The sequence below is a fragment of the Gossypium hirsutum genome, chromosome A13, assembly GCF_007990345.1.
Source record: "Gossypium hirsutum isolate 1008001.06 chromosome A13, Gossypium_hirsutum_v2.1, whole genome shotgun sequence".
NCBI lineage: Eukaryota > Viridiplantae > Streptophyta > Magnoliopsida > Malvales > Malvaceae > Gossypium > Gossypium hirsutum.
Window position 1 is genome coordinate 38,346,101 of NC_053436.1, and position 13,466 is coordinate 38,359,566.

Sequence of the window (13,466 nt, forward strand, 5' to 3'; positions counted from 1 at the left end):
GGGCCATGGTTGTGGAGCACCAGGTAGAGGTGCTTTTCATACTGAGGCGAGGCAGTCGACACTAGTTTATGATGTACGTCGCTGAGAGGATGGAGATGCCGCAGATGTTATTACGAGTACATTTCTTATTCATCATGTACCTTACACTGTATTCATTGATGTTGGATCTATGTACTCTTATATAACATGCACTGTGTCTAAGACTTTGGGTGTGATGTTTGAAAACACTACGAGTGAGGTTACTATGTTAAGTCCACTAGGGCAGTCAATGAGAGCAAATAAACTATTTAAGAAGATACCTTTAGAGGTTCAAGGAATGGTCTTTTTGGCGGATTTAATGGAACTTTCTTTTGGAAAATTTGACTTGATACTGGGCATGGACTGGTTGGTGAAGCATCAGGAAAATTTGGATTATGTTGTTGAACGGGTCGTACTGAAAATCGTAGAGGGTGATGAGGTAGTTGTGGTTGGGGAGCGATAAAATTATCTTTCGAATGTGATTTCTACACTTAGAGCTGAAAAGTTCGTTTGTAAGGGTTGCGAGGTGTATCTAGCCTACGTTAGTGCTTCTGGTTCTGTGGTTACGTCTGTTAAAGATATCAGAATAGTTAAGGATTTTCTAGATGTCTTTCCCGATGAACTACCTAGGTTACCTCTTAATCGTGAAGTTGAGTTTGGGATAGAGCTCCTGCCTGGTAGAGCTCCAGTGTCTATCACTCCTTATAGAATGGCACCAAAGGAGTTGCTGCAGCTGAAGGCTCAGATTCAAGGGTTACTAGATCGAGGGTTTATCCGCCTTAGTGTGTCTCCGTGGGGAGCACCGGTTTTATTGGTGAAGAAGAAGGATGGAACCATGCATATGTGCATTGATTATCGGCAACGGAAAAAATTGACTATCAAAAATAATTACCCCCTACTGAGGATTGATGATCTATTCGACCAGTTTCGAGGAGCGTCGGTCTTCTCTAAGATTGATCTCTGATCGGGGTACCATCAACTGAGGGTCAAGGAGACTGATGTTTACAAGATATCATTTTGGGCTCGTTATGGTCATTATGAGTTTCTAGTGATGCCATTTGGACTGACAAATGCACCAGCTGCTTTTATCGATTTGATGAACCGAATATTCCAGCCCTATCTGGATCGGTTCGTAGTAGTGTTTATAGATGACATTCTAGTGTATTCCAGGATTGAGGATGAACATGATGCACATCTTCGGGTTACTCTGAAGATTTTGAGGGAGAGATAGTTATACGCTAAATTCAGTAAGTGTGAATTCTGGCTACGAGAGGTAACTTTTCTGGGTCATGTGATATCTGCTGATAAGATTAGGGTTGATCCTTAGAAAATTGAAGTTGTTTAGAATGGAAGCAGCCTAAGTTGGTATCTGAGATTCGAAGTTTTTTGGGTCTAGCAGGGTATTATAGACGGTTTGTTGAGGGGTTTTCGTTAATTGTTGCACCTCTGACTAAGTTATGGCATAAAGGGGTATCGTTTAACTGGACTGATAAGCAGCAGGAAAGTTTTGAGGAACTTAAGAAAGTTCTGACTGAGGCCCCTGTCTTAATACAACCAAACTCTAGGAAAGAATTCACTGTCTATAGTGATGCATCACACGTGGGCTTGGGATGTGTGTTGATCCAAGGGGGTAAAGTGGTGGCTTATGCGTCTTGTCAACTTAAGATGCATGAGGCAAATATCCGACACATGACTTGGAGTTGGATGTGGCAGTATTCGCACTAAAAATTTGGAGGTATTATCTGTACGGTGAGAAGTGTATTATTTACACGGATCATAAGAGCCTCAAGTATCTCCGCACTCAGAAGGAGATAAACCTTAAGCAGTGTAGATGGATTGAATACCATCCCGATAAGGCTAATGTGGTAGCTGACTCACTGAGCCGTAGGACTGTTATTGATCTGAAGGTAATGTTTGCTCATCTAAGCTTATTCGACGATGGTAGTCTGTTGGCCGAACTTCAAGTAAAACCGAGGTGGATTAAGCAGATTAAGGGTAAGTAGTTGGAAGATGAGTCACTGGGTCCTCGATTTCGACAAATAGAGAGTGGGGAATTTCAGATTTTGGACTGAATAGTGAAGGGGTACTTTGTTTCCGTGGGAGAATCTGTGTACCGAAAGATACTGATCTGAGGCAGTCTATACTGCAAGAGGCACATAGTAGCCCTCATGCTATGTACCCTGGCAAGAATAAGATGTACCGAGATGTTCGAGAGTTATATTGGTGGCCAAGTCTTAAATGTGAAGTTACTGATTATGTGAGTAAATGCCTGACTTGCCAGCAAGTTAAGACGGAGCATCAGTTGCCTTCAGGGTTACTTTAGCCAGTTAAGATTCCACTGTGGAAATGGGAGAGAGTAACTATGGACTTTGCTGGTGGGCTACCCTTAACGCCTGCTAAGAAGGATTCAATATGGGTCATCATGGGTCGATTGACCAAGTCTGCCTATTTTATACCTATTGGTACTGATAAATTGTTGCAGAAGTTGGCTAAGCTTTATGTGTCTGAAATTGTGAGACTGCATGGGGTACTAGTTTCCATCATATCTGATAAAGATCCTCCACATCGCGGTTCTGGAAAAAGTTACACGAGGCATTGGGTACAAGGTTGGAATTTAGTACTGTGTTCCATCCTCAGACAGACTGTTAGTCAGGGAGGGTTATTCAGATACTGGAGGACATGTTAAGCAGTTGTGTGATTGACTTCCAGGGCAGTTGGGAGGATTACTTGCCATTAGCAGAGTTTGCGTACAACAATAATTACCAGTCTATCATACAGATGGCACCTTATGAGGCATTACATAGTCGTAGGTGTCGTACTCCTTCGTGTTAGACTGAGTTGGGTGAGCGGCAAGTTCTGGGTCCTGAATTGATTTCTGATACAGAGGATAAAGTTAGATTGATTCAGAATCGACTGAAAGCGGCGTCAGACAGACAGAAGTCATATGCGGATATGAAGCATAAAGAAATTGAATATTCTGTGGGGGACCTAGTTTTTCTCAAGGTCTCGCCATGGAAGAATGTACTGAGGTTTGGTCGGAAGGGCAAACTAAGCCATAGGTTCATTGGGCCTTACCGTATATTGAAGCGTGTGGGACTGGTTACCTTCCAACTTGAGTTACCTCCAGAGTTGGCCTGGATTCATCATGTGTTCCACATTTCTATGTTGAGGCAATATCATTCTGATCCTACGCACATCATTTCGACTAAGGAGATTGAGGTTAGGCCAGATCTAACCTTTAAGGAAGAGCCGGTTTAGATTTTAGACCATGATGTGAAGGTTCTGAGGAGGAAGTCTGTTCCACTGGTTAAGGTGCTTTGGTGTAATCACAATTCTGAGGAAGCCACGTGGGAACCCGAGGAGGTGATGCGACAACAATAACCTCATCTATTTTGATCAGGTAAATTTTAAGGCCAAAATTTTCTTTTAAGGTGGTAGAGTTGTAACGCCCCAAATCTTTAGTGATTAAATTGTGTGTTATATTGCATGTTGGCTTGCTTCCTTTGATGGTTAAAGGGGGTCCTAAGAGGTGTGAGAATTCCCGAGTTCAAACCTAGGCTTTAGCAAAATTTTTGCGTTTTTACTGAATTAAACCTTTGCTGGTAGATGATGGGTTCTTCACTAATTGAGGGGAGGATATGATACGAGTCACAAAAGCCCAAATTCTTGAAGGCGAGGCCCAATAAGCAAATTCCCAGCCCAATCAAGAAATCCATCCATACTTAGTTGAAAATCAGGCCAAATTGTCAAAGTGGCCCAAGTTGTAAAGTTTTATTTTTATTTATTTATTTATTTATTTACTTAGTTTAAATTTTTATGTCAATATTCAGTCCAAGAGTCCCAGATAAAATGACCTTTGACCGAATTTCCATACTAAAATAATTAGGAGTTTTTTTTATTTTAGTTTTCTAATTAGATTAGGACTAGTTATAAGGCCTATTTAAAGGCATGGCTGTCCACCTTGTTAAACACTTATCATTATTATTAAAATTTCAGATTTGTTGAGAGCATAATTTTCTTTGAGTTTTCTCCAAGATTTCTCTCTTGAGTTTTCTTTAGAAGTTGTTTTAACAATCTTGTGATTGTGGGAGCCATCTTCAACCTTCTTCTTGCCATTGATATTCTTTGGAGGGGAGATTAGAGCCGTTTGAAGGGAGTTGTGAGATCTTTCGAGATTTCAAGGCTTCTTAGGACTTGTCTTTTAATTTCTTACTGTCAATTCTTTCTTTATTTCTGCTTGTGCCGAATCTTTATCTAATTTATTTTCTGTTCTTATTGTGTTTTCAGCCTTTTTCTATCTTAAGGAATTAGCCCAAAAATCCCCAATTTCTAGGGTTCTTGCCGATTCATCCATACTCTTTTTGGGAGAAATTAGATTGCCGAAATTTGGGAAAAACTATCTGGGTGTTCAATTGGGCAGAATCGCAATCTCTTCTAAGGTTTCAAGATTCCTTATTAACACTATTTCTATTCTCTATTTGATTCTTTACTGTTTTGGGGATTTTATTTCAGATCTGAAAATTCAAAAATCTAATCTTTTAATTTTTTGTTTCGTTTCAGATCTAATTGTTTAGGGTTTTCGTAGGAGTTTCTCATGACTTGGCAACTCGATCTTGGTCCGCGCGCAACCCCGTATCATTTGGTATCAGATTTTGGGCGTTTTGGGTGTTCTTGGTTGATTTCTAAACTGATCTCTATTTTTTAAAGCATAAACAGTAGTTTTACCCAGAAAAATTGTTAAAAAAAATTCATTTGAGTGGGTAAACGTTATCTGATTGATCTGAAATTTTACATACATATTTTTGGCACTGTTATTGAATATAAAAAAATATTTCCCGCAAAAAAATAAGTCGAAAAAGTCAAAAAATTGAAAAAAGACGAAATCCAATAAAAAAATTAAAAAAATATTCAGCGGGTTGAATTTGGTGCCCAGAATTTCCAGATCAAAAATTCAATATATAAGGACACTCCAGATTTAGTTTCGTGATTTTTGGAGATCGGGAACACCTCGAACGAAGTTGTCAAGTTACTCCGCAGTTTTTCGGGTTTTCTGTTTTCAGCAATTTTTATTGATTCTTAGCTGTAGGTTTTCATTTGTTTACCTTTATTCTTCCTTTACGTTATCTAACACCTTCTTGTTTCTTGTGTTAGTAGGATTTAAACGTGTGCACAACTTCTTCTTCGGTGCAACACGAATCAATTGGTGTCTCGTCAGTTTTTGGCATCCTAGTGCAAATTAGGATTCTTTGGTAGTTTGGTTCACACTCTCTAATTGGTTGATATAAACTCTGATAAAGAACTCACAAGATTGAATTCGACCTCATTGAGAATTTGATTTTTCTTTTTGAGTGATTAATGGTGAGGTTTGATAACTTTTATTTTTGAGTGTTGAGTGTTTATTTTTGCAGCTTTTTTGGAAGATGTCTAAAGATGACCATAATGATACACTTATGGAAGTCCAACAACAGTTAGAAGGACACGCTGCTGCAATCACACAAATAAATGCTACCCTTCAAGCATTGAATACTACTTTGAATGAGGTACGAATGAATCAAAAACATCAATATCGAGATCCAATTAAGGAAGATAGGGATAACCAGCCCCATAGGTGCAACCCTCAACGTGTCCCTAGAATGGATGATGATTGTCATGATCATGGACAATCATCTTTGGCAAAACCAAAGAGCGAGCAGCAACGAGAACATCTCTTTCATACTCGCTGCCACGTACAAGGTAAGCTTTGTAGAGTTATTATTGATGGTGAATGTGACACCCCTAATTTGACCCTAGTCGAAAAGTGGTTTCGGGACCACAAAATCAAGTCATAAAAATAATTAGCCGTCATATTTTATGACCATTATATGTGAATATGAATGTGTGAAAGTTTTAAGCTTTGATTTAGTAAATTGCATGTGAATTTAGTCGATGGGACTTATGTGTGACACTTTTAAAATGTGATAGTTAATCTATAGGGCTCAATTAGTGCATGTCATATGAATAAAGGGTTTGCATGTCAAATATCCCTTATGAATGAGTAGTGGCCGGCCATGGATGGGTCATTGAGGATAATATGAATTCTTTTATTAGCACTATGAGTTTAGAAAATAAAAGAATGAATTAAGAATGATAAAACATGAGGTGAGTGGGAGGAGAAACCAAAGTTGTCTCCCCTTACTCCCCATTGCCGTGACTTGTGAAAGGGGAGGAAAAACAAAATCCTTTCTTTGTTGTTCATCATGGCCGAATAGAAGAAACAAAGGAGGGGAAGAATTTTTGGTCACTTGAGTCATTAAAAAGGTTAGTATATTATGTCAAATTGTGAAATTTGATCTTGTTTTAGGTAAATAATCATGACTCTTACTTAGCCCATGCTAAAAATTTGTAATTTTGATGGATGATTGGAGCATTCGGCTAGGGTATAAAGGAAAGAACACCAAAGGCACTCGGTCATTTGGTGTTGGGAATTAAGGTGAGATTTCATGTATTTTATTTTTAATATTTGCGAAATGTTGTTAGTTTTGAAGCTCACAACATGACCCATATGTTAATTTTTGTGAATTTATTTCATAAAGCATTCGGTCATGGCTTCAAGGATTAGATTGTGGATGTTTTGATGATAAGTGTTTATGGATGAGGATAGACTAATTAAATTTGCTATGAGGGGCAAGTTTGAGTAAAATATCATTCGGTTATTAAAGTGAAGTATGAAACTTGTGCTTAATTGTGGAATGCTATAATTAAATTGCTAATATATGTTTATATACTTGCCGAATTTGAATTAAGGTGAAAGACGAGGTAAAGAATGAGTTTGAGTTGAAAATTTATAATTGTAATTAAATTGATAGCATATATTTTTATATTAGCCAAATATGTGCTAAAATGAGAAATGAAATGAAGGATTAAGTTTGAATATTATTTGAGTGGTCTCAAGTATTGAAGCAAGCCCATGGCAAAATCTAGTTAATGGAAAAAGATGACATTCGGCCAAGGAAGTTTTGTGATAGTATTTTTTTTGGCTAAGGATGCTTTGTATGTTATGCATGATGTGTTTAATGTCTTGATGAACAAGTAGTCATTAAATGAGGCTAAGCTTGTGAAATTATGAGTTTGGATGAATATATATATGCATTCGACAATGTGTAAAATATTGATTGTTTTAAATGGTTCGTAGTTAAGTGGAAATGGAAGCTTGATAATAAGAAAAAAAATCTGTTAAGGATGAGTAAGAGGTATGTGCATTCGGCCATTAAACATGTGCTTAATTGTTGATGAATGGTTGTAAAGAAAATACATATAGGTCAAATATAGCCTTGGATAAGAAGATTTTTATGTATTGAATTTGTAACATGGTTATGCCGATTGTGAACATGTGATAAAGAATTATTCAAATGGTTGTTTAAATAATATTCGGTTTATTAGTGTATGCATAATTAGTTAAAGTGTAAACTTTGCATGTGTATTAAAGGTTTTTATGTGATATTCAGCCTTGGGAAATCTAAGCTTATAAAGGTTTGAATGTTAATTGGGTTGTCTCTTTAATGGCCGAATGTGCTAAAAGCTAATGCATGATTTAGTTTAATCGATGTAATGATACAAATTATGATATTTACTTGTGGTTTTGAAGTATAGAAAATTTGTTAAGTTGATTAAGTGGTTGCCGAATGTGAAATTTAGGTAAGGAAATGTGTACAAATAATATTTGTATGGATAATTGGTTTAAAGGGGTCGGCATTATACATTGTTGATATGGTGTTATTAATGTAAAGCACTTTAGTATAGACGTATATACATATGGTCACTTAGAACGTATTGAGATGGCCGAATAAGACTAACGATGAGTATGCCTTGATTTTCTATAATACTTAGTAATTTGTTTAAGGTGATTAAAGATGTGTACGATTATTTTATATTGTACTAAAGAGAGTATTAATGCATGTTTGGTACTTGAGATGATTGAGGTGGTGATCTCGAAGCTAAATGTTATAAGGAATAAGTGTATTTCTTGCAAACCGAATTATAATATAATCGAATGTGGTTTTACACAATAGTGATGTGATAAGTTTAAATTTGGTTCATTAGCTCAAGAACTCAAGGAAACGAAGTCGGATCATGGAAAAAAGGGAAATTGGTCGAATAGTCGGAATTGACGTACATTAGCAATCGAGGTAAGTTTTAAGTATTAATGCCTATAATGTGATTGAGTATGATATGTTAAGCACATATTAAAAGAATCATAACTCTATTGTAAATCTTTATGCATATAGCCTAATGGTTATTATGAAGTATAGGTAAGTTATTGATATGATATGTTGCCAAATGGATATGATATTATGAAGTGCTGAAAGGATATGTTAGAAGAGTAAAATTGTGATAAACCTGCTCAGGACAGCAGCAGTAACATGAATTCAGAAAATCACCATAAATTCATGGATTTGAATTAGAGGCTGAATGAGACATGAAATTAAAGCTTAATGAGTCTAGTTTCTTATAAAAGAAACCGTGTAAACAAAGGAATTTCTGATAATGAGGAATTTGATTCGTAGTGAAGAGTGGTCAGATTAGTCAAACAGTGAAACAGGGGAAAACTTAAGAAAAATCTGGTGTTGATTGGCCCAACCTAAAATTCTGGAAATTTCATGGATGGAAGATATACGAGTCTATATTCAGGAAAAATTAACGGCAAGTGATTTGGAGTTTTGTAGCTCCATTTATAAACAATTTAGTGACCATTGCTCAGGAAAAACAGCTCGTAGTGAATATGTGATGTTGTTGTAAACATGGATAAAACTTGTTTTAGTTACTCATAAGCTATTGATTAAACCCATACTTGAATTCTAAATCGTGATATTGTAAGCTTATGATAATTCGAATATGAAATGATAGTATGGCGTAAAATTGAATTATTCATTGGAAAGTGATGGATGTAGATTCGGTCAAGCCCAAGTCTGTACATGATAGTATATGTGGTATGTGAAGTCTAATTGAATAAATGTGAAAGTGTATATGTGTGAATAGGGCCGAATGGCCAATGTGATGAATGTGAACATGTGTATGTGTGATAAAGCCGAATGGCCAATGTGATGAAAGTAAACATGTATATGTGTGATAAGGCCGAATGGCCAATGTGATGAATGTGAACATGTGTATGTGTGATAAGGCCGAGTGGCCAATGTGATGAAAGTGAACGTGTGTATGTGTGATAAAGCCGAATGGCCAATGTGATGAAAGTAAACATGTATATGTGTGATAAGGCCGAATGGCCAATGTGATGAATGTGAACATGTGTATGTGTGATAAGGCCGAGTGGCCAATGTGATGAAAGTGAACGTGTGTATGTGTGATAAGACCGAATGGCCAATGTGATGAAAGTGAACATGTATATGTGTGATAAGGCCGAATGGCCAATGTGATGAATGTGAACATGTGTATGTGTGATAAGGCCGAGTGGCCAATGTGATGAATGTGAGCATGTGTATGTGAGATAAGGCCTAATGGCCGATGTGATGAATGTGAAAGTGTATAAATGTGATAAGTCCCGAAGGGCATTTGTGTCAGTACTATATCCGGGTTAAAACCCCGCAGGCTTTATGCGAGAATATTATCACTGATTAATGTTCGTAAGCTTCGTGCTCGTATTATATCCGGGCTCTAAAGACCCGATGACTGCGTGTGGAGATTATGTCCGGGTAAGACTTCGTAATAAGAGTTGCTTATAAATATATTCAATGCGAAAGGTTAAACAGGTATGTACTCCAAGTCTATATGTGAGCTTGATTGCACTAAATCATAAGGTAGTTATGTGATGCATGTGAGAGCAATCTATGAGACTACTCTTATGAGTATGTGATATCGGATCAGTGTGAGAGGTGATGGGAAATCATACGATATATCTATGTCACATGAGCTCACTTTTACGTGAAAGTTTATCTGCCTATTGTATATGATGAGACATGCGTATTCGGAAAGGGGATGGTATGCCCGAAGGAAGAGTGAAATAAGAATACGAACAACTATGTTATAATTTGATTGTTATCTATTGCCACTGCTTAAAACTTACTAAGCATTGTAATGCTTACTCCGTTTACTCTGTTTCCTCTGTTTTATAGATCTCATTGCGAAGCTACAGGCTCGGGATCGTCAGCAACTAGTCACACTATCACTATCCACGGTTTGGTACTGCTATGTTTTGGATTGTCTTATGGCATGTATAAAATAGACTAGTGGCGGAAGAATATTTTGGTTAATGTATATAGCCATGCGAAAATGGCTTACATATGTTTGAGCATAATGTTATAATCATTTGGTATGGAATGGTTAATCACTATCATAATTTGTGCTATTCATGCTAAAGGGGCTAGTTGAATCATAGAAACTATTAAATAGGTAAAGTCTACCTTAAAGGCAGATGTTGGCAGCAGCAGTGATGTAGATTTGGAAAATCACTAAAAATAGTATGATTGGAATTAAATAATGAATAAATTATGTAAACGAACCTTGATGAATCTATTTTCATAGGGAAGTAACGAAACGATCATATGGATAGTATGTTAAGAGTTATTGAGGTTCTCGTGGGACAGGGCCAGAACGGTTTCTGGATTCCCTGATCCGACTTTGGAGATTTATTATAAATTAACCAGAGATAATTAGGAGTCATGCTATATATGTACAGATTCCTCTCTGAGTCTAGTTTCTATAGAAACAAACGACATCAGTATTGAAGCTCTGTGCAGGGAGATATCCAATTCGTAATGCGCAAGGGTCAGTGTAGTCGATCCCTGTAACATGGGAGATTTTGACTAATAAACTGTACTAATTGGCCCGACCAAAAATTCTAGAAAAAAATATGTAGATGGGCATATGAGTCTAGTTTCAGGGAAAAATCACGAAACTGATTTTCGAGTTGTGAAACTCAAGATATGATTTTTAAAGCGACTATTACGCAGATTGGCAGTGTCTGGAAAATTTTTAAGAAGTCTGTTAACACCTCGTGTTCGACTCCGGTGACGGTCTCGGGTTCGGGGTGTTACAGTGAAAGTTGCTCGAACATAGCCAGCACGACGATGGTGGAAAAGCTTTGCTTAACCACTACCAAGCATCCACAACCTTATCAACTACAAGGGCTTAGCAACGAAGGCCAATTTAGGGTCACTCAACAAGTGCGCATCGCCTTTTCTATCGGTAAGTATCAAGACGAAGTTGTGTGCGACGTAATGCCTATTCAAGCCTGCCATTTGTTGCTAGGAGAACCGTGGCAACTGGATCGAAAAGTCACTCACGATGGTCGTACCAATAGGTATTCTTTCAAGCATCAAGGAAAGAAACTCACCTTAGTGCCGCTCACTCTGGGACAAGTCCATGAGGACCAAATCAAACTGAAAAATTCTGTTAAAACAAGTGAGGAAAAAGAAAAAGAGAATGAAAAAGAGCAAAAAGAGATTGAGAGTGAAAAAAGAAATTGAAGAAAGAAGAGAAAATGAATTAGAAAAAGAAACAAAAGAAAAAGACGTGGAAAGGGTAGTGAGGAATGTTTCCACTAACCAAGATATGAATTTTTCTTGTGTTGCTACTTTTCAGGTTCCCGAAAGATCGAAAGATAACTTTCAACTTCAATACCTCTCAAATGAAAGACGCTTTCATACGATCAACTTAAGCAAAGATGAAATCACACTACATGATCTCGAAGGTAAGCGAGGTAAGGAAATTTTAGAAACCGAGTCCAGTGCAGATTTGAAAATTATTGATAAAACTTTTGGTGACTTAGTTCTTAAAAGATCCCCTCATTTTGATCCGATTAATTGTTACTCTTCGATTGTGGTTGATAAAGTCATTACGAAAAGAAGCGTGATTTGTTATTCTCTTGATTTACCTTGCGTAAAATCCTTGAATTTGTCCAAATCTGTTTTGGAGAATAAGGTAACGAAATTTTCCAAATTTGTTTTCAATTTATATTCGTGCCTTAAACAGTTTATGTGGTTGTACATGAAGTTTGAGTTCCATTTGACAAACGTTAACTCAACAACGAAGATTCGACTACACTATGCCTCCGATGAGCGAAGGTTTGTTTTAAATGAAAAAGGTAAAATCGACCCTTATTCTTCTGCTTATCGAGGTAAGATGCTTGAAACCTTTGAAACACTTTTGTACTCCTCGGATAGTGATAAAGATCGTGTTGATGAACACTTAGATCGAAACGTGCTTGACTGTCCTATTTTATTTATTGATGATCTATCTGTTTTGATGGTTGATAAAAAGATTCTTGTTTTTGATAATGCATGTGTGAGTGAATCTATAGACCGTCGATTAATGCATGGTATGATTATGCAACTCTGTGAACCATGTGAATCTTTTCAAATACCTACTTGTGACGATTATGTTTACCATTTGATTTATTACTCGCAATTTATTCATGGTTTGTGGGAACAATGTGAGACGACTGAATGCCTTAAAACATGTCCATCTTTGTTTCAAATATTTGACGAGGCAGTGGTGAGTAAATTAGATTGTTTGCATGGTAATCTGAATCTGTCCATTCACATGCGTTATACCTGTTCTGTTATGCTTATGATTGGACTACAAGCTTGTTTCCGTTGCTATTTACTATCTCATGGCTATTCTTTTCAGTGGACTCAATTGCCATTAGTCCCGTTCGATAGAGGAAAGTCGAGTTCATTTGATTTTTCAGATTCGAGGACGAATCTTTTTGAGGAAGGGGGGAATGATACGAGTCACAAAAGCCTAAATTCTTGAAGGCGAGGCCCAATAAGCAAATTCCCAGCCCAATCAAGAAATCTATCCATACTTAGTTGAAAATCAGGCCAAATTGTCAAAGTGGCCCAAGTTGTAAAGTTTTATTTTTATTTATTTATTTATTTATTTACTTAGTTTAAATTTTTATGTTAATATTCAGTCCAAGAGTCCCAGATAAAATGACCTTTGACTGAATTTCCATATTAAAATAATTAGGAGTTTTTTTTTATTTTAGTTTTCTAATTAGATTAGGACTAGTTATAAGGCCTATTTAAAGGCATGGCTGTCCACCTTGTTAAACACTTATCATTATTATTAAAATTTCAGATTTGTTGAGAGCAGAATTTTCTTTGAGTTTTCTCCAAGATTTCTCTCTTGAGTTTTCTTTAGAAGTTGTTTTAACAATCTTGTGATTGTGGGAGCCATCTTCAACCTTCTTCTTGCCATTGATATTCTTTGGAGGGGAGATTAGAGCCGTTTGAAGGGAGTTGTGAGATCTTTCGAGATTTCAAGGCTTCTTAGGACTTGTCTTTTAATTTCTTACTGTCAATTCTTTCTTTATTTCTGCTTGTGCCGAATCTTTATCTAATTTATTTTCTGTTCTTATTGTGTTTTTAGCCTTTTTCTATCTTAAGGAATTAGCCCAAAAATCCCCAATTTCTAGGGTTCTTGCCGATTCATCCATACTCTTTTTGGGAGAA

At 36.8% G+C, this 13,466-nt stretch overlaps 1 protein-coding gene across 1 annotated transcript; it reads left to right on the top strand.

Moving 5' to 3' along the window:
- The first annotated feature begins 268 nt into the window (after positions 1-268).
- Positions 269-1,249, top strand: LOC107943969 (uncharacterized). The gene is made up of 3 exons (XM_016877787.1): positions 269-457; positions 536-771; positions 1,189-1,249. The coding sequence occupies exons 1-3, from the start codon at positions 269-271 to the stop codon at positions 1,247-1,249; spliced, it is 486 nt and encodes a 161-aa protein (XP_016733276.1).
- The last annotated feature ends 12,217 nt before the right edge of the window (positions 1,250-13,466 follow it).

What these genes read in the sequence shown, in the direction of transcription:
- LOC107943969 (XM_016877787.1), top strand. Translation starts at nt 269, where the DNA reads ATGAGAGCAAATAAACTATTTAAGAAGATACCTTTAGAGGTTCAAGGA. An exon ending in AAATCGTAGAGGGTGATGAG is followed by an intron (nt 458 to 535) that starts GTAGTTGTGGTT and finishes TTCGTTTGTAAG; the next exon opens with GGTTGCGAGGTGTATCTAGC. An exon ending in CTGAAGGCTCAGATTCAAGG is followed by an intron (nt 772 to 1,188) that starts GTTACTAGATCG and finishes AGTGTATTCCAG; the next exon opens with GATTGAGGATGAACATGATG.